The sequence below is a fragment of the Drosophila tropicalis genome, unplaced genomic scaffold (assembly GCF_018151085.1).
Source record: "Drosophila tropicalis isolate 14030-0801.00 unplaced genomic scaffold, ASM1815108v1 contig_593, whole genome shotgun sequence".
Taxonomy (NCBI): domain Eukaryota; kingdom Metazoa; phylum Arthropoda; class Insecta; order Diptera; family Drosophilidae; genus Drosophila; species Drosophila tropicalis.
In genome coordinates, this window is record NW_027173070.1 from 17,786,036 (window position 1) to 17,808,160 (window position 22,125).

At 35.0% G+C, this 22,125-nt stretch overlaps 2 protein-coding genes across 4 annotated transcripts in view; both read left to right on the top strand.

Annotated features, from left to right (window-relative positions):
- Positions 1-849: 849 nt before the first annotated feature.
- Positions 850-16,246, top strand: LOC137576657 (UNC93-like protein). 3 transcript variants are annotated; one of them, XM_068289893.1, is made up of 7 exons: positions 850-917; positions 11,255-11,669; positions 13,842-14,402; positions 15,125-15,552; positions 15,619-15,743; positions 15,817-15,854; positions 15,923-16,245. In XM_068289893.1, exons 2-7 carry the CDS (start codon positions 11,329-11,331, stop codon positions 15,987-15,989), a joined length of 1,560 nt encoding a protein of 519 aa, XP_068145994.1. In that variant the 5' UTR covers positions 850-917; positions 11,255-11,328; the 3' UTR covers positions 15,990-16,245. The 3 variants fall into 3 exon arrangements, with proteins under 3 accessions (XP_068145994.1, XP_068145996.1, XP_068145995.1); XM_068289895.1 differs by lacking the exon at positions 850-917 and adding an exon at positions 2,591-2,610 and having other exon boundaries at positions 15,923-16,246; XM_068289894.1 differs by lacking the exon at positions 850-917 and adding an exon at positions 10,940-11,094 and having other exon boundaries at positions 15,923-16,246.
- Positions 16,247-20,728: 4,482 nt separating this feature from the next.
- Positions 20,729-22,125, top strand: part of brp (bruchpilot) — a 35,524-nt gene continuing 34,127 nt past the window's right edge. Inside the window, 1 exon segment of the mRNA XM_068290294.1 lies at positions 20,729-20,829. The gene's annotated coding sequence lies outside the window, so the exon portion shown is untranslated.

The window sequence follows — 22,125 nt, forward strand, 5'->3', positions numbered from 1 at the left end:
ACTGTGCTTCTCATATTACACTCATTGAAAAGTGAGATCTCTTTCCATACTCCAGTTCTCTTTTTGGTCAAATTCATATTGGTTTCTTACTGTTTCTCCCCCTTTCAAATATTTATATTGTCAGTCTTTGGATTCTGTTTGCTTTCTATCTTATCTCAAATATTGTCGCTCTGTCGTTTGCACGTTTTTTGTTTTGTTAATGTTTGAACTCATCTGAAAGAGAAATACACTTTATATTTTTTATCTTTGCGTTTGTCTGGCAGAGTTCAATGTATTTACTTTTATTTATGGGCAAGACGCGACGTTTATTGATTTGTTTGCTTGCCCTATCGCTCATTACATTTCCTGTAATGGGGGTAGTCCCCTTTCAGTTCAGTTTCGGTCAATTAGGAGTACCCCCAACAAAGTCGCCATGTCAAATTTTGAACAAGTTTCGCATAAGTTTCTGTATTCGACAAGTCAACGCTGTCAATTGTGGCTTAATAATGTCATTTATAATTAATTGAAAGCATGAGCCACACGGCGTATGATTAATGACAAGAACATTATGAAGACGATGCAACTGTGGTCTGTGGTCATGTATAAACCTTTAGCCACACCACGTCACGAATCTTGTAATATAATTTCAATATATTGTATATATAAATATGTATGTATATAAAATTTGCATATATCTAAAATGCAAATCCATACAAATCGTAAACGAAATCGGAAACCTGTTGCTGCTGTCTCTGGCCTCTTGTTGTGGCTTTGACAGGTCTCGTTCTCGGTCTCGTTGACGCTGTCGTTCTCCCAGTGCGGCGGCATTCATTTCCATGCCATTTCATTTGATTTCATATTTAGAAGTTTTGCTGATTTTGTTTTTAGTTTAGTTTTAAGTGTGCACGTCAACGGTTCGCTGTCCGCTGCTCATTCAGGTACGACCACAGTGACAATCTCCACATAAATTGCTCGCAATTGCGGAAGATGCAAATAGTAATAAAAATGAAAACAAAAACAAATGAAAATTTAATTAAACTACGACATATTAATTAAACAAATATTGACACAATCTGCAAACATTTTTCACATTTCTCAAAAAAATAATGCTTTAAATATTTGCATTAACGTTTGCAATTGACATCAAGATGAAGTGTATAAAATGACAAACTGCAGGAGAATATTAAAAAAAAAAAGAAGAAACAAGTGCAAGAATAAATTAACAAATGCTCTATAAAAATTGTTTGAATAGCTTTCAAATATGTACAAAATGATGAATCAGTTAACTAACTGATTGTTAACATTGTTAACTAACAAATATAAGAATTAAATGTGGGCATTAAGTGCCTTAAAAATGTTAGAATATCTAACCAACTTTTCCATAAATATTTCCCACTTAAATGAATCTTAAAATTTCTACAAGTGACTGGGCGGGCATGTGAATACATAAAAAATATCGTGACTCTATGAAGTTGTTAATATTCTTATGGAAAAATATGATTAAAAGATATAAGAAACAACATCTAAACACAAGGCTCAAACAAACTTGAAACCAAAACCAATATAAAACAAACTATAATACTCTATGTTAAAGGGTATGTGCAGTGAAACCGCGGTAAACCAATTTTAAAACCATAAAATGAACAGTTAAATTAAGGAATAAACGAAAAAAAATAACATACAAACTCATATCAGAATCGACATTTGCTTTAATTAAAAAATTTACCCAAACATGAGAAACCAGTTCAAACAAAATGTGGGCCTATAAATATGATTTCGATAACTCAAAAATATTTAAGGCCAAACGGAAAATAAAATAAAACAAGTTTAAATCAAATTCTTCCTAGGGCTTAAATATTTGCATTCCAAGAGTGAATTTGTATATTTATTTTTTCCTCTTTTTGACCACAAATATTGGCAAAACAAATAATGGAAAATTCAACTAGATTTAATAGTTTTGTTGGATTGAAAATAAGTTGCCGCTGGTTTTGCTGGGGCTAATGCAATTGAAGTTTAATTTAATTAAATACGCACATGGTTATCCTTTTTGTATGCAAAAAAGGACACTGCCTCATCTGTATGTGTATCTGCGTGTGGTGTGTGGGTGTGCAACATGTGGCGGGTGGGTCGAACATTTTCCACAAATTAAACCGCAACTGAAGCCAGTCCGTGGAGGTTTCTTTTTCCTGCGTATTGCATTGAAAATGTTTCAAAAGAACCAAATGAGATGAATAAGATAATGGATCAGAGCTTTAAAAAAGAGAGAGAGTGAGTTGGCAGATAGCAGAGAATGGAAAAAGTATTCAATTCCACTGATGAAGAGTAAAATAATCGAATGAATGAATGGAAATCGGAGTTACAGTCCTTGTATTAATTCATGAAATTTCGCATGGGATTCGAAAAATGTATTTAAAGTGCTTACGATCTGTACAAACTGTTGGCCTTATTTAATACTCTTGACCAGTTGGTTTCAACTGTTCTTGAACAAGTAAACCATCACGACTCTGTCCACTCTTATTCGGACTAGGCGCAGGTGGTGCAGAGGGGCTGCAGTGTTCATATGAGCCACACGTAAACCTCATTAAAATGCGCAACGGAAACGCGAAAACGAGACAAACACGCACATGTGAGGTAAGTTTGCTAGGGCCACAATGTGAAGGTGTGCGTGTATTTGTGTGTATGTGTGTTAAGTGGGCGTTTTTCGTACAGGGGGTGGGACATTAAAGCCAGCGCTTCAGACCAAAGGTTAAGCAATTCACAATGCGGCTGCAAGGGGTTCTGATGCCACCCACTTTCAACCTTGTCATGCCAGATTTTCAGCCTGCAGCAACAGTAGCAACAGCAGCATCAGCAGCAGCAGCTGCAGCTGCAGCATGTGGCCAAATGTTTATTTACTTTATATTAAATAAGTTATGAGAAATGAGATAGAATTTCCGATGACAGACATTAAGATAGAGATGGAGAGAGGAAGCGACAGCACAACTGGCAAATGTAACAAAAATGATCAGAGGCCTTATTGAAGGGGTTAAAGTTACAGGAAGGCATAAAGAGATGAAATCAGTAAGTCTTACTTCAGCCAACGAAATTGTCAATATATTTCCCATTTATTTTATGTAAATATTCTCAGAGTTTTAAAGGAATTTTCAATTTAATATAACATAAACAAGAATAAGAGTTCTGACAAATTGCTTAAGCATATCTTCATTTGTCAAAAGAAAACTCTAGAAGCCATAAAAAGGGATCCCAAAGTGATTAAAAAAACCCCCACTGACTCCCTTTACTGGTATTACGTTATCTTTAATTGATTTCCTTTTACCCAGCAACCATCCAAGGCTTGGTAATAACATCTATTTTTAATTAAACAAAGTGGAACTAGCTTAATTTGAAAAATAAACATTAATTGGCATACAATAGTCTAAATAGAATATAAATTGTGCTTTAAAGACATTCTTAAGCCTTATGTAAACCCCTTTTTGTCTAAGCCACTGTAAATATTTGTTCTACATTCTGTTTTGCTGTTCCCTCTCTCGTTCAAGTGGAATAAATTACATTTGCAAAAATGACTGGGACACCATTTTGTCTCATAGTTTTATGCAATTTACTTAATTTAAGCTTATTGCTGGCAAGCCAAGTAGGAAATAAACTAAATTTTGCTGTGGAATTGCATCAGCCATGGATAGCATAGGATTTATCTTGATATTCATTTATAACTATATAAAAGTTTTTATATCTCATTTTTTTTTTTGCATATTTTTCCATTTTGATTTTGGCATGCCAATTACTGCTGAACATAAAAATAAATTCTACTATTGATTCCCATGGCTTTGTAAACCGGTTTATGGACCCTTTTTAGCCTAGCTGGGGTATTTAGAGCAGGAATGGCTGAGGGGTGCGGGTGAGGTGGGGCTTACTTACTGCCATTGGCATTCTCAGACGCCCCACTTTCAATCCATATTGTTGTTTAATGAAGCAAAACTAGTGCTACACTCCACCCCATTGCTGTAACACCCACACTTTGGGCCCCCTTTTTACTGCAGCTACGGGCAAATTGAAAGGCAATAACAAAAAAAAAAAGGTTATTAATTGCATTTGCTAAAGTTGAAAGTAAAAAGTAGCTGGGGTGGAATATCAAATTGAAATGCTCAATCGATTTGCTTTTGCATATTGCAATCGAATTGAGAATATATAACTTGTCCTTTTTGCTACTCGAGCATAAGAATTTCATCTTCAAGTTACATTTTATGTTCCCCCTTCGCTAGTCGAACCGAAGGCTATGAGGGTGGGGAGAGTAAAGTAGTTGAAGTACTTCCATGCCACTTACCTCAATAAGCATTTTCAAACACATCTGCTTTAATGTAATGTTTATGTTTACACAATTCTTGGGTTTCTTCACATGTACCCTAAACTCACACACTTAGCCACAAACACACACACACACACACACCCACACACACACGCACTTGCAAGAGTGTTTCTCTTGAAAAACGACTGACAAGCGTCGTCACATAAAATGCAGTAACCAGAAACAGCAGTGGGAGAACATAAAAAGACGGCTAAAAATGGTGAATGCAGTACACAAAAAAAAAAGAAGCAAATCAACTGCCCAACAATGGGAAGCTGTTGCGTTTTTCCCTTCTCCGTTGCCTTTTCACTAGAATTTCCTCACAGTCACCAGAAAATCAGCAACATAAAGAGCAGCAGGGCGGAAGTCCTCAGCAAATACATGCAAGCACTTCACACACACACACACAGTCACACCAAAGCAAACACTCACGCATAGTCACTTACACAGTTACACGAAATAGCAAAAATAAACAATGTTCAATCCCTTCCCTCTCTGTATTCATCGTCAACGAGTTGTTTTTGCCATTTTTCGGGGCTAAAATTTCATTGCAGCCCAAAAAGTATGCAACATAAATTTTTTGCTGTTTTCTTTTTACCTTTTTCACTTTTAGCGTTTTGGCAAATAATATTTTCATTTCATTTTTATTGTCAAATATATTATTTTCAATTCATGCCACCAAAACGGAAACTGGGTAAGTGGGTATGTGTGTACAAACACTGAGAGTGTGTGTGTGTGTGTGTGAGTGGAAGTTAACATATTTCCGTCTTTGGCTAAAATTTCGTTTGCATTTCAACTTTACGTTTGAGCTCACCTTACTTGCACACTCATCTACTCCTCGCGTGGATGTGTGAGTATTTCGCTAGTGTGTGTGTGTGTGTATGGCTCACTTATACACACTCCCTCACATTGTTGCCAGCTGTAAAATGCTGCAAATTAGTTGAAGGCGCCCTGAGAAAAGCAACGAAGTTTGTTCATGTGCACAAATGCGGCTACTTTGTTGCAGCAGCTGCCTTTCGATGTTGTCTGTCGAATGTGTGGGGGGCCAAGTGTAAATGCATTTAATATGTCTGATGTAGCATACGTGCCACAAAAATCTCTCAAACAGTTTTCGACAAACAAATTATTAGTTAGCTTTGACGACTTAAAGCTAAATTCCTTTTCATATATTTGATATCTAGCTAAAATATCATTTTCCATATTTGACCGTCATATGAAATGTGGCTCATAAATCAAATTGATTGATAGCTCAGTAGCCCGCATGGTCGGCAGAATAGTGTGTGGCTTATCAGTTTGTTTGATAACCAGAAACTCACTTTCACTGGCCAACAATGTAAAACTCTCTTACACTGTTAGCCAAAAACATTTGCAGTTCTCTCTGTAAACGGCAAAAGGGAAATTTTAACAGTTTGACTTAACAGACAATGTCAGCAGCATTAAAGCCAAAATAATTTGATTGAAATATCTAAACAATGAACTGAAAGACTGAGAGACATGATTTGACTGCCAAGCCTCCTTTTGCCTAGCCCTCCGCTTACTATATATTGTCATTTTTATTGGCCAGAAACTTCCGCTAAAGTAATGAAACCGTTTACGTTTGCATTACATTTCTGTGTGTGGCCAAGAAAGAAAAAAAAAACATTGACATACTTTTACCCCAACATCGCCTCATAAAATCGCGCAAACAAGTATGATGTAGAAAATAACATTTTTTTCCTTATTGGTTTTGATGGCATTATAAATTTATGCTTGACTCAATCACAACCACAATCACCAAACTCAATTGCTATTGTAAGCACCTTGATAGAGATTTTTAGAGTGACTGAAATTTGACTAAAGTCTATCTGAAGTGGGCCCTTAAATTGAATGTAGCGCAAGTTCTCAGCATTATGATATGTAATAAAACAGAATAGCATAAAAAAGTAAATATATGATTACAATTACAATGGGCTAAAATGTAAAATGTAAACCAAGAAACCTTTAGTGATTTATTAAACTGCATTGGCTTAAAGGAATTTCATTTGATTAATAACTGCGACTAAACTATCTTTAAATGAAATTCTCTTTGAATTTTTAATGTCTATAGTTATGGCATCTCCTGAACTTTTTAGTGCTTTCTGTTTCTCTGTGAAATTGAGTTACGGACAAAAAATTGCAGACATTCTCCCATGTAACTGAGAAAACTGTGATAAAGAATATACGTTTGCATGTATCGTCTGCACCTTCTACGGAAGTAAGCCTCAAAGGATGTTCATGCGTTTTTTATGCAAGAGTTTGTTCTGACAATGTGACCTAGAAATCAAATGAATTGTTACCTTATGGCTTCTTCTACAGGACATGCAATGCAGTCGTTTGCTGCAACGGAAATATTTGTCAAATTCAAATGCCAACTGAAAATGAATCCTTTAACAGATAATAAAAATCGTGACTAGGAGACAAAACTTTTTTAATATCTTTAGAGAAGAGGATTAGTCCTCAACTTTCAACTAGGTCGAAAATAAATCACAAACTATACAAATAAAAATACATTTGTTATTTTATTTCGGAAAACCTAACACTAGATACTAGACAATAGACACTATAAATATGCCACTTAACTAACAATTTACCCTCACACAGTTATCAAAAAATTAAATAAACTGAATAAGTTTTAATCAGTTTTATTTGATGGGGAAAACTATTCAAAAGAAGGCCTTTGTTTCTTACTTTTATTCTTCTTATTGCTTTAATAGAGATTTAACATCTCATTTAAATTTGGGACCATCTCTTATGAAAGCATTTCTAGTTTACATCCTAGTACACGTCTTTCGTGGAATAATTCAGGTGACAATACATTTTTGTTTAGTTATTTTCTTAACTCTTTTGCTTATTTTAGTTAACTTTCAGAAGGGTTTTCAACTTGATACAGACAGAAGAGATTTCTAATTTTTTTTCTAAATCCAAAAAGATGGGGATAATGGAAAGGATTTTGGATTGACAAATAATAACAAAAAAGTCTCTTATATTTGTGTAACTAGTTAGTGATTATACCTAATCTCTAAACTAAATACTACAACTGGGCTTCCACTCTTTATTCCTAGTCGGTAGCTCAGTGGAAACCTAATAAATATGAAATTCTGTTTGTTTTCGACTTCAAACCCCAAGAAAAATATTAGTTTGTAATAACAAGTAATTGATTTTATTTCTTAAAAGTAATTCACTTAATTATCTACAATTTTCCTAAGCCTATTTTAAGGATGTCATGAGGATAACATAGAACATATTTGTCAAAAGAGTATTTTTGTCTTCATATATATATTATATATTAAAACTTAAAACAAAGCCTCTTTGAAAGGACCCAGAAGTGCCCGATGCTTCCCGCATTCTACGTCACTCCTAAGATTATAATTTAAATGAAGTAAATAACATTATCTGTTATGATCTTTTAACTCTTTAGAAGTAGAATTTCACATATTCAAAATTATTAAATATAGACCATAACAAAACTTAAAGAACAAAGGATATTTTTTGTTTACAAAACTTTATGTACTTTTTATTCCATTGCAATGTGAAATTTATCTATTTTTGTCTTGCAACTTTGAGTGACTTTTGCTCTAAGTGAACCCATTGTTTCGCCATTTTGTTGAGCATAGAAATATGAAATATTACTAGGTACCCACTTTTGTTACTTTCGTTGCGCTTTTCTGCTTGATACTTTTTTTATACACTTTTTCTTGCTTTTGTATATAATAATATATATATTTTCTGTTGTTTTTTGTGTTGCTGGCTAAATCAAGTTGCGCAGTTGAGCAATAAAACAAGAGGCTGGCTCATAAAAAAAATGCGACCGACCCTTAGGCACTGCGCCGAAATCAGAGCAACATACTCGCAAGATTTATGCTACCAGTCCTGCCATTAAAATTGTATTTCATTTTTAGTAAGGCGGCGAAAGAAAAAAATAAGAAAGTTCTCCTCCTGTTTGGTTTAATTTTTTGTGTTCCTCTCACTTCTCGTTCCGCTATCCCATTACTTTCTCTTTGGCAACGATTTTTTCCTTTTACGGCTTTCACTCCTTTTCAATTGTGTTACAAAGTTCGCTGAAATGTTTGGCGTTTTGTGTTTTGTTTTGTTTTGTTTTCCGCTCTCTCGTTTTTCTCAAAGTTTTCTTGGTCCTTTGTTTTGCAGGTGTCTTTGATGGGTTGTATTAAAAACTAGTTTATGACAAAGGGCAACAAATCACAGCCAACAAAAGCATTTGCAAATGCAGATTGAACCATGGTGAGAGAGCAGGAATCTTTATGCTTCCAGTTGATTGTCTCGACAAAGTAAGTGGAAAATGTAGTCAAAATTGGTGGGCATCAAACATTTGCCACAAACTGAAATGGTTTTTGGCCAACGAAGGTCAGGCAAATGGCAGGCGAAATTTGTTTGGCCCCCAAAACTGTTTTCTTTCATTTGTGTGCATAATTAGGCAGCTGACTTTTTGATATGTTCATCAGTGTGTGTGTGTATAATTGATCTAAAGTTAATTGCCAGGCATTAATGTTTGGCAAACACATATGCGTACACTCACACAGACAAATATATGTATATAGCATGTGCGACTAAGTGCCAAGTTATTTGGGGCTTTATTTGGCAGTTTGGAGTTGGTTTCAGACCCAGCAACATATTTATTTGCTTTGTGTCAAAGTTTTTTTCCTATGGCTATTCCTGTTTTTGGTTGCTAGTGATTGATTAGTGTGCTGGCAGCTGTTGTTCCTGTTTGAGGCATTGAAAATGAGTTGTTTTCTGATGTAAACAACAGCCGATATGTAGCCACATTTATTTCAATTTCAATTTACATGCCAGAGAAAGTTTGTTTTTTTGTGCTTTTAACTTTTTACCCAAACCACTATAAAATTAAAATCTCCCCCGTAGAGAAGAAAATGTATTTTGTTATCAGGTCCACACACACTCTACCCATGCACACATACACACACTCATTCATTTTATGCGGAGCAACAATTTTTTAACGAGCCAAAATGGTTAAACGCCCAAGGCTACGAAATGGTTGTCATTTTTGCTTGGCCATTTGATGATTATGCCTGATTCTCATTTAGATGAATGAACTGACCCAGACCCAGACACAGACACAGACACTCATGTACACACACATACACACTCACATCCATAGGAATGTAAGCCATTTTTATGATGATTCTCTGACCTTGCCAACATTTGCTCACTTTCTCTCTCTCTCATTCTCTTGATATGACTGTTTCTCTTTGGGAAATAAATAGCATTACCATTAGCTCTGTTCAAGTTCCACTTCCTGTCAATTAGTTGCACTTGACAAGTCTCAAATTGACCCACAGTGCGTATGAAATCAAATAATAGAAGCCTATAAAACTGATTTACAGCTTGATTATGCTATGACATTAATTGCCCATCAGCAGCACAACGAACCTCTCTGTAGATGATGAAAATGAAGATGAAGATGAAGAAGATGAAAACTCTTGACAAGCTCTAATGATAAATTCAACTTTAGGCAATTAATTTTTACCTGCCTTCTGGGCGAAATCAATTACAACAGCGAAACAAAGTCTTTAACTGAAGCAATTTTCAATTCAATCAAAATGAAGTCGACAGGAAGGATCCTTCCAAGGATGACGCCAAGAGGAGGAAGCAAAACAAAACCTTTAACTCTTTATAAAAGGTGCAAAATATCATGAAAATCAAATGCAAACAATTCGCAAGAGCTGAAGCCAAATAAGTAACACCCTCTCTTTGAGAGACTGTGTATGTGTGTGTGTGTGGGTGTTTGTGTGCGTGGGCGGGGAAGGCCGGTGGAAGGGTGCATAAATTTTGTCAGTTTTGTGGCGCCGCCTACGTGCTGTTCAGCTGCCTAAAGGATTATGAGGCCAGGCGACAATGTCCTTGAGGCTCAAGCATTGGTAAAGACTAAAGCGGCTTTCATATCACTTCTGCGATTCCCTTCTTTTTTCTCAATTTGCCAAAGGAAGGGGGCGTGGTTATTGCCACAATAGAAGAGGCAGCAAAAGTGTCTGATGTTGTTTGGCGTCTTTATTGCTGGGCTTAGGGTCTCTGTGCCTGCGTATCTGTGTCTGTGTGTGAGTGTCTATGTGCGAATAACTTTAATATTATGCGAACAACTTGAGGGGGGTCATCAAATTGCCATTTCATTGCCTACTTTCTGGAGCACAAATATTATTATCATCTACCATTAAATTTGCTATAAACTTTCATAAAAAACATTCCTATATACCTTCACTTGTATTGCCTTTACCCTTTTTTTTTTTTTTTTTTTTTTTTTTTTGTTATTTACCAATTTCAAAACCCTTTGCTTGCTAGCTTCCTTAACTTTTTCAACTTTCATTAATTAACGCAATTTTCATGCTACACTCGAAGCAAAATAGCCAAAATAAAAAACGGGAAATTATTTTTTGTTTAGTGTTGACCTTTATATACCCTAAAAACGTAACAATTGCTATAGTTAGTAAAATAGTAAGCTTTTAATACTACAATTTTGAAGTTAAAACCAAAAACAAAATATTAGAATTAATTGAAGGACTTTAGGTTCCCAAAAAATTCCATTTAAAAAACGTTTTATATTCTTTAAAAGTGCTAAATTAACACAATAGAATAAAAGATTTTTGGTTTTTTAATCTAAATTAGAAAATTCACTTCGAAAACTGATAAAATATGCTAAAGTTACAGATTCGTAAAGTTAAAAGTGTTTTCTCAATGAATAAATAGAAGGTTTCATTGAGCGTAAAGAGGATAACCTGATATTGGTAAGGGTATTTAAAAAATCTCATAATTAAGCCTCTCTATATATTTAACAGTTTTATTTTTTGTTGTAATTGCATTGCCTCCTCTTGATGTACCCTTTATTTTTTTCTCTTCCATTAACAAATTAAAGCCCTTCATTTCATTTCCCCCATTTGATTGCAGTTTTTGGTTCCCTGCTCCTAAAAGCCCAAACGTGGACCACAACAACAACGACAACATAAACAACAACTTTCACAATGGTCACCAACGATCCCAATCAGGAGGAACTCGCTTTGGAAAACAACTCTGGGCACATTCAAGTCAATGGCAATGGCAACATCAATGAAAATGGGAATGGAATTGGCAACGGCGACAACAAAATCAATCAGCGTCAATATGAACCGCGGGAAAGTTTTATAATAACAAAAAATGTTGTTGTAATTGGTCTGGCATTCATGGTGCATTTTACCGCCTTCCATGGCACTGCCAATCTACAAAGTTCGGTCAACTCGGACAAGGCATTGGGCTCAATTACATTGGCAGTTATCTATGGCTCATTGATCTTATCGAATATATTCCTGCCCATGACGGTCATCAGGTGAGTAGAATAACAAACAAAAAAAAACAAATAAGACATAAAAATAATATTAAAAAAACCTCTCTGTAAATTCAGTAATTAGTATGTAAATCAGCCCCCAAACCACAAAAGCGGGAACAGAAAGGGCAGGATGGAGTTTGATTTAAGCCGAAATAATTGCCAATTTCTGGCACTTCCATTCGCTTGTGTCTTACATTCCACCTACTCATGAGGGATTCACATTTGAATACTTGTGGCTTTAACCATAAAGCTTCCTTTTTGCATCTGTTTGGTATTTTTCTTGTTGCTTTTAACTTTTTTCCCTTCTCGTAATTGTGTGGCATTTTTTATGGCTTTTTTATGCAGATGTGACAAAGAACAGTGGAGCAAATATGCCAAAAATTACTAAAAAATCATCTACCGCTAGATTGGAGTCAGTTCTGTGATAATCTATACAGTGCGAATGTATATTTTTTTTTAGTGAGTCATCAATTAATGAGGACTTTTAGTACATAAATGGTAGACAAACATTAAAAATCAGTAAATACATGTTATAAGGGTTAGAAAGTTAAATGAAAGTTAATGTATAAAAGTTATTTAAAGATTTAATAGTTGAGTCACATGTATTAGAGCATATATTATCTATTTGACACAAGAACAGTCACACATTTTGCTCCTAAAATATGTCTCAATTGTCTTACAGAACATTGAAGATCAAGCGAAGATTCTTATGATTCTACGTATATATTTTAACATTTCCTTTGTAGATAAATTCTTAACCAATAATACATATGAGATACAAATGAAAATAAGTGTTGTCATACAATTGGATCTTTCCCTTTGAAAGGGTCAAAAGAAGAAGTATTTAAGTTTGGTTCAGTGCTAAGACTGTTAGAATATGAAGCTTTTGTTTCATGTAGTTCAAATTTACAACTAGATTTAGAGTTGAAGATATGGAATATGCCGTACTGCAAGCCATTTAAACTCTGGATTTAAAAGGAAAAGTATGCTGATAGAATTTCCGGCTCTTTTAATACAGTCACAATTTGCTCCATTTTTTGTGCTGTCTCTAATTTAAAATCTTATAAGGTTAAGTAAGCTGAAGCCGGCCTTAGCCCAGTATTCATTCACTAATAATTTGAAGACCAACAAAACAATTAAATATTATTTGTGCAACATCAACATTAAAAGATTTCCCTTTAGTTTAGCCGATTAGAATGAGTAGAGATTATACAATTATAGCTATTGTTACTTCAATGGAAATTTCCTTTATTTGTGAAGCAATTAAAACGAAATTATAGTAACTATCTAAGTACCTAAGTCATCTTCCAACCGAATGGGACAATGTATCTCTAAGAAGGCACTAGCTTCACCTTGACAATACCGAAAAGTGGAAGATAATGCAACAATAGTTTTCTCAGAGGAACAGTCTCCCATTCATTAGCTAAGTCCCAGCACCAATGGAAGATAGAATTTCTTTCCCCTTCTCTCTCTCTGTCTCTCTCATCTCTTCCCATCTCTTTCCATCTCTCTTTGTATCTGCCACTAGACGTTTTCTCTGTGAGGAGTGTTTGGAAGAGATCAGCCCGAAAGGGAAAGAAATAGCTCTTTTCCCATAATAATTAGATAAATATTCAATTTTCTACAAATGTTGATGAAAAATTTCTTTATTTATTCGAGTTAGAAAAGTTTTAGTCCACTATGCAGTGACGTACTGCGGAATCAAAGTCAGCACTGGTCTAATGTCAGTTAGCTGGGCTCCTGTGCGTCGGCAAGTAGGGGGCCAAAACGCATTTAGCTGTGAAAATGTCAACTGGAAAGAGCCCCCAAAAAAAATGGAAAAAACCACGTAACAGAAGGCCAACTGAGGGAGAACATTTTTGTTTTTGCTCTGACATTTAAACAAATCGTTAATTTATAGCAAAAAGGCCGGTTGACTTATTCGAAGCACGCGCAAGGCTAGACAACAAAAAATTGTTCAAAAAAGAAATAGATTGGAGATGAGAATAAAGAAATAGAATGCTGGCTTAGCCAACTTTAATCAGTTAACTCGATTTATTTAGATTTATGGTCGTCCTTGGTGACCTAAAATAAATGACCCTCGCTTCTCAGCTTCTACTTGATTTAGTTTCTCCTGCCGCGTCCTCCTCTTTCTCCATGTCAATCATTAATTTTTGTTCGTATATTCAACAGTTGGTTCGGCTGCCGTTTGACCATGATTTTGGCTTTCTTTGCCTACATGCCATTCATTGCTGCTCAGTTTTATCCACGATTCGAGACTTTGGTTCCGGCCGCCCTAATGATCGGATTTGGGGGTGGTCCATTATGGTGCTCGAAATGCACATATTTATCCACTGTAGCCGAGGCGCTGACCCAAGTTCGTGGCAACAAATCACGCAAAGATGTCAACACTGTGAAATTTTTTGGCCTCTTCTTCATCTTCTATCAAATGGCCCAAGTTTGGGGCAATTTAATATCCTCCTCGGTTCTAACATTGAGTGGACCTCCATCCACAGAATCCATTGCCAATGGCAGTCTAACCAATGACTATGAAGACCTCGAGGCGGTCATCGAAACCAACAGCAGAGTGGGTGAATTATGTGGCGCTCGCTTCTGCCCGGGCATTAGTGCCGAAGTTAATCCCAATTTGGTGCCACCAGCTCCAGAGCAAATCCAATTGCTCAATTCCATTTTTCTAGTGTGCATGGCCGGAGCCGTTGTTCTTATGATTTTTGGCGTTAACTCATTAAAGCGGTAAGTTTTTAAAAGATCACTTTAAATCGAAAATTACAAAAATTTATTCTTTTTGAGAAGGTAGAGAAGGTATAAGAGGTATAAGGTATAACAACTACTAATGAAATATTACCAGATTACCAGATGCCTTCTAATGACCTATGCCGTGTCGAGTTTCTGTCAATGTTCGTTCCGATTAATCAGATTTACATATGTATATATAACTCAACATGAAAAGGGAAGGCGGCTTAAAGCAAATTATTTTTGCGGACGGTTAAATTATGTATATTCTTGATCAGCATAAGAATCCAAGTCAATATAGGCAAGTCCCTCGCCGCAAGTCAACTTTGCTCTGTCAATTTGAAAGCTATTGGGATAAAAATTTAAGCTGGAAACTGTCTGCAATAAAGTTTAAAAATCGCTTACATCGGAACACTATGTATATCATATATTGCTATATGAAAAAATGTTGAAGGAGTTAAAGCATCTTCAAGAAACTCACTAATGAATTAGTTTTAAATGAAAAATATTTTATTTTTAAATTTCAATAATATCGGATATATAGAACACATGAACGAGGTAATCTCTGTAATCTTGAAACATCATTGAGTCAAAAAATCTTTTCAGTTTAGATTTATGATAATATTAGGGTGATTGTTGACTCTTTTAGGCCCAAAAAAAAGGTATTATTAAGTTCAGTTCAGCCCCCTTAAGTAATAACTTCCTTTCCGACTCATCCGCAGATATGGCGTCAAGAGTGGAGAAACTGGCGATGGTATGTCTGGCCTGAAACTGCTCACCGTTACCATTAATCTTCTACGGAAACGACGCCAAATACTTATGCTGCCAATTACAATGTTCATTGGATTAGAGGAGGCCTTCCTAGCGGTGGATTTCACACGGTCATTTGTGGCCTGTGGTTGGGGCATATCGAAAATTGGTTTTGCCATGATTTGTTTTGGCATTGCCAATGCGGTTGCTGCGGGAATTGCCGGCGCCTTGGTGGAGCGCATCGGCCGTGTCTCATTGGCGGCAATTTGTGCCATTTTGAATCTATGCCTGCTTAGCTACATGTACACATGGGAGGCACGTGAGGGTGATTATCTAAGCTATTGTACATTTGCCGCCATTTGGGGCATTTGTGATGGCATTTGGCTGGTTGTGGTCAACGGTAAGACTGATAACGCTTCTGAAACAAACCCTTTAATTTCCTCTAAAAATCCTTTTCCATTTAAAGCTTTTTATGGTATCCTGTTCCCCAACCATTTGATAGCCGCCTATTCAAACTTTAGGCTGTGGGAAAGTTCTGGTTCCGTGATTGGATATGTCATCAGTGCGCAGCTTTGTACTTCTTCAAAGCTGGTAATATTTCAATTTATATTATTTACTTATTTAATTTTGTTTAATAAATGATTATTTCAATATTTACTTCTAGGTAATCTTAATGTGTGTCATGCTGGTTGGGTGTGTTGGGTAAGTTTTTCACTAGATGTCTAAGCAATGTCATTAAGATTAGCTCAACCCCTTGCTTCTCTTTCCAGCTACGGCCTCATTGAATATCGTGTGTGGAAGAAACAAAAGAATCTGGAGATTATGTTGAGTGATTGATCATGGATCACATAGATATATAACCAGATGCTTGCCATTTACAAATCTTAAAATGTGATATTGTCAGACCAGAAGTCTAACAAGTAAAGCCAACTTGAAGTCCATGAAGGGATGAACCTTTTTTACTTTTGTTTTGTTTGTCTTACTTGTTGGAACAATTTATAAATTTATTTTTATAAGATTTTTGTTATAAAATATATTTGCATATTAATTAAAGATTAACGTTCTACAAAAACAAAAAACAGCTTAAAATTAAATAACATAATTCCTCTTAAATTTCAAATACATTTAACGATACGGATTCTAATTTGCATTTAAATTTCTTAATTTTACTTCTCACATCTAAATTGATTCATCTTTGATTATTGATGTTTGGATGATCTTTCTTACGGGTATTTTCTTTTATTCTTAATGGACAAGATCTGCCTTTAGTTCATTTAAGGAGTCTTTGTTTTAAGGAGTCTTTGTTTAAGACTCATTTTTGAGATTTTATTTTGAAAATAATTGAAAATATATTCGAAACCTGATTTTTTTGTCTTTACGCTTAAAAACACGGTAATTGCCAGAATTAAACAAGTGACACTTCACTCGAGCTTCTTCCCCGGTTCATACAGAGCTCAGTAATGAAATTTTAGAACTAAATATTTGAATAGGGATTCCGGGAGAAGAAGAATAACCCAATCATCATTCGTTGAATTCAAAATATGAACTGATTTTATTAACAAAAGTATGGAGTTTATATAGGGAATCTTAGGCTCTAGGAGATAGCAATTTTTCTTAAAATATTTTATTCTAATGAGACTCAAATCCCACGTTATTGGGGGTTGAAAATTATTATTATCTTGGGCATGGCTTCGGCCACATGACCTCCTGCCGTTGTAATCTTTTGGGTTAGTTTAAAATTACAAGTGTACAAGTACAATGTGTGAGACTGATTGTAATTCTAGTCATATGCTAGATTAGTTGTTTATGACAAAAGTACAATATTATGTTTTTCTTTAGTGCATCTGCTTTGGTGAAGCCGCTTCAGATGAACACGATGTTTATTCTTAAACAATATTTACGATTTTAATATACTTTTTGGTTTTTGTGGGGTATTTAGACTTTTTGATATGAAAAGGTTTTTTTTTTGTTCCTTTTAAGCTTTTACCCTTGGTTCCTTCGTTGAAAGCTTTATATGTGCTTTACGTTATCTATGTATATTAGGGTGGCTCTTATTTTATTTAAAAATCATTTATTATCCATAAAGTGTTTTGTATTTTTACACCTTACACCCATAGGGTGAATACTAAGGTGGCCAAAATGTGTTTTACAGGCAGAAAGAAGCTTTTCCGACCCATAAAGTGTATATTCCTGACCAGGATCAATAACCGAGCCGATCTAACTATGTCTGTCCGTCTGTATGAACACCTAGATCTCGGAGACTGTAAGAGTATCCAAATTTGTTATGTTGACTCGTGTAGTAGGTAAATATAACAAGTATGCTGATACTTGTTCGGTAATCAATCAAGACTTGGTCATATAGAGAGTTTACTAACACAAACAAATGCATGTTCCAAAAAGTAAAGTAATTTCCGCAATCTTTTCTTTTAGACAAAAAAAAACCAATTAAAATATTTTACGCTAATTAGTTTTACCAAATAGTAATAGTCATAAATTTCTATATATAAAGCTGAATTTCAAGTGCTGCTGCGGTTTAATATAATTAAATGGTTTTTGAATTGTTTTTTTGTTATATACTGTTATAATATTGTTAATGTAATCCTGTAAACTTACAAATTGCTCTTATAAAATTTGCATTTTAAATTTGGAAAACACAAATACAAAAACCACTGGGTTTTCTCGAAAACTTCGAGTTTTGGAGTTGGAGTCACCTAATTTGGAATGTCGACTTCTTTAGTGTGCAAGTAGATTATAAATCTTTAAATCAATTGCCACGCCCACTTACGCCGCCATAGTTTAGAAAAAACTGATTACCTTATGCCACACTTCGTCAGTCTTATCATTATTCTAACGATCTACCAAATTTGATTACAATCGGACTAGAAACACGCAAAATATTCGTATAAGCGAATTTACTAGGTGGTCTAGTAAACGGAGAAAAAATTGTTATATTTATTTTCACTCGATTCGATAAGGTTGGCTACAATAATTACAGTTAATTGGTTACACTTAGGAGCAAGGGAAATGTCGTCCTATATAATGAGTGAAATGTAAAATTCTTTAACCAATTATTACAAGATGAACTTTTTGATAGTTGTTGCTCTATTCGCTACACTTTGCTTGGGTCTTAGCCAAGCTGCTCCTGGATGGGTGGTGGGGCCCACTTTGCAAAAATTTGATGAATAATAAAAAAATGTTGACTTCGATTGCATTCAAAATAAAAATGTATATTTATTTTTGGTCTTAATTTACAACTTTCAACGGGATTATGCAGAAGCATCTAGCATAGACCAACACAGAAGCAGACTGGTTATTCGGTAATCAATCAAGACTTGGTCATATAGAGAGCTTACTAACACAAAGAAATGCATGTTCCAAAGTGTAAAGTAATTTCCGCAATCTTTTCTTTTAGATAAACAAACCAATTAAAATATTTTACGCTAATTAGTTTTGCCAATTAGTAATAGTCATAAATTTCTCTATATAAAGCTCAATTTCAAGTGCTGTTTATAAATCTAACAAGATGAATTTCGTAGTAGTCTTTGCCGTATTTGCAGGTCTGTTCCTAGGATTAAGCCAAGCTCGTCCTACCAAGCCTAGTGCGTACGAAGTTGAGTAAACATGTAAATAAAAAAATGCCATTGAAAATGCAAATAAATGCGGTTTAATATAATTAAATGGTTTTTGAATTGTTTCTTCTTATATACTGGTTTAATATTGTTAATGTAAACCTACAACTTACAAAGTGCTCTTAAAAATTTGCATCTTAAATTTGGAAAACACAAATACAAAAGAAGTTTTGATATTTCATGCTTAAAATGTATAAACAAACAACTTCAATATCGGAAATATACAAAGAACAAAATATGTAAATCTATTATTAGTTACCGGTTTATTAAAGTTGTTTAGCTTATTTTACGCTAATTGGTTTCACTTATCAGAGATGGAAATGATATTCTATATAAAGTGAAGTTCTGAAATTCGTTCTGTAATTTATCAAGATGAACTTCGGATTGCTTTTTGCTCTATTTGTTGGAGTTTGCCTCAGTGTAAGCCAAGCGGCTCCATTTGTTTATTCTTTGGGCCAACCTTCTTTGAAAGATCTGGTGGATTAAAATATCTAGTGGCAAATGCATTTGCTAACATTAAATAACTAAAAAGTGGGCTATTCAAAAGTTTTGTAAACAATAAATGAAAATGTAAATAAAAACTAATAATCAGATCTTAAAGACTGATAAAAAATATATACAAGTACCTAATTGTTTAATGTTACTTGTGTGCTATTTACAGTGTGTAAGTATTTAGTGAGTAATAGACATTTGTATGAATACATTTAAAAAAGCAAATGAATCATTCATTCTAAAAACGTGTACACCTTTTTCTGTACAGTTTATAATGGGTATAAGTGAATGAGTACAGTATTTTTGAGAACACTTAACTACTGTACAGTACTATGATATAAGAAGTGAATGCATTCATGCAGACCTCTAGTGAGTATAATCAAGTAAGAAATATAATAAAGTTTTACAGGCAAGGATATATCGATCCATCAGAAGTATGTAAAGCCTAGAAGAAACACTTTTCATTATATTGTGTTGGATAAGTGACATCGTTAGAAAAATAATTAGTTTAAAATATCAATGGAAGGGACGGGAGTCAGATAATTAAGCCCTAGTTAGGATTTAAGTCACAGTTGTTAAGATAATTTAGTCACAGTTGTTAAGATAATTTTGTTAATTTGTTTTACTTGTTAGGGTTCCAAGTTGTTTCCTATATAAGAAAAAAATATTTTGTTTACTCTTGTTTAATTTGTGACAATGAACTTTGTATTACTATTCGCTCTTTTCGCTGGAATTTGTCTAACAGGAAGAGAGGATATCGAGACTAAAAGACAACGATGGGCATTGCATGGTCGACCAGCTTGATGACTAAACATTCACAATAAAACAAAAAAACAAAATTTGAAACCAAATATATATAAAATATTCTAAATACCATTTAATTTAAGAACAGTGAAACATCTATATAACGAATCTGAATAAAACCAGAAAATTGTTCTATTGATTTCTATTTTAAAACTTTAATTTGTAAAGAAATTGTCGCTAATAATCCGCAAAAATTCTAAATAATAATAGTTGAATATGGCGGAGAAACATAGCATACTTATACGGGCATTGAAAACTTCAAATTTGCTTGGCGCCAAGAACTGCCAACTTACTTTCCAAGAAATTGGGTAGGACCCATAAGGGTAAATCAACCAAACGTAAGAAATTGTGCATTTATGTTTTTTCTGTTGTTTGCTTTTTCGGCAATATAGTGGAATTTTGAAGCCGCATGCCACTACAGAAATGACACGCGCCATGCGCTCTACACAAAATTCATTGATTGAAATCGTTAGCTCTCTTCTTAACTGATAGAGAGAGAGAGAGAGAGTGTGTGTGTAATACACACTCGCTCTCTATACTCTGTCTCACTGCTTTCTCTTTTTTACTATTTCGCCTAGAGTTCCGTGCCATGTTATTCACCACACTAAACGGAATAACGGGACTATAACAGCAACTGTTACCAACAAGCGGCGCTCAGTTCTTTGAGGGTAGTTAGTTGGACAACGGCATTTGCCGGATATATAACACACGGGCCTTCCCCCACCAGCTGCCGCACAACAAAAATTTTTTGGGTTAGAATCTTACACATACACACACAAAAGAATTTACTCATATATACCCACACACACTCATACACACACACACACACACACAAACACCAATTCACACATACACTTACGCACTCAGTCATCTAGTATACATTTATCTATTGAAAAAAAAGGCAATTTCAATAAGTTTCAACAAAAAGTTTTAATCAAAATGAGAAAAATCGTGTGGAAAAATGAAAAGAAATGAAAGAAAAATTCAATATGTATGCTGGAAGTTGGAGAGTGTGTTGATTGTAAGTGTGAGTTTCAGTGTCTGTGTCTGTGAGTGTGACTGTGAGTGTGTGTGTGTGTGTGCGTGTGAAGCAGCAAAATTGCGCTAGAGGCGGCTGCTCCCCTGGATACAGAAAAGTGATTTCCTGCAAAAAAAAAACCCAAATGAAAAAATGAAAGCAAAAAATCCTTGCAAAAATCGCGCCTATCCAATAAAAAAAGAAAAGAAATGTGTGCAAAAAGTGCCTTTCGTTTTGTGAAGTAATCTAAATAAAATAATTGTGTGATTGAGTAGAACTTATACGTTATATATATGCTAGGAATACTATCAATTAAAGCCCAAATGGGTCCTCTGAGTATATGTGTGTGTGTGTGTGTGTGTATGTAGTCATAAAGTAAAAGAGAAAGACAGAGAAGCAGAGAGGGAGAGAGTTGTCGAAGGAGTCGAGGGCCCAACAACATTCAGTGGGGCATATCGATTGGTGAAAAAATTATTATAAATTGCTTCAACCTACATATAAGCCAAGCAAAGATATCTACACACACACATAGTCACATAGACACATACGTACGCAGGCACACACACGCATACAGAGAGACATTAAGCTGTATTTATAACAGAACCTATGAAAGAGAAAAGAGGAAGGAAGGTATAGGCAACACTGATGGCAAATGTGTGTGTGTGTGTGTGTGTGTGCGGGTGTGTATGATGTGTATGAGAGAGTGGGTAAGAGAGCCAACATAATGTTGCCACTGCCACCTCCGGCACAGTTGCCTCTCGCCTGCTCATCATTTACCGCCTTCTCTTGCTCCTCCTTTTGCTGCTTGTATCGTTAGCTTCGTTAGCGGTTCGTTTCCATCGTTTGTTACATCGGCTCAATATGTCGAGGCAACAACCAACAGCAGCCAACGGTACTTCTCGTGCGTAGCTACTCTGTTCAGAACTCTGAAACTCCGTGAAACAACAACCAACAAAAAGAGAAAGAGAGAGAGATAGAGAGAGAGAGAAAGAAAATATACCTCTTCAACTCCAATGACTTCACTCGGAGT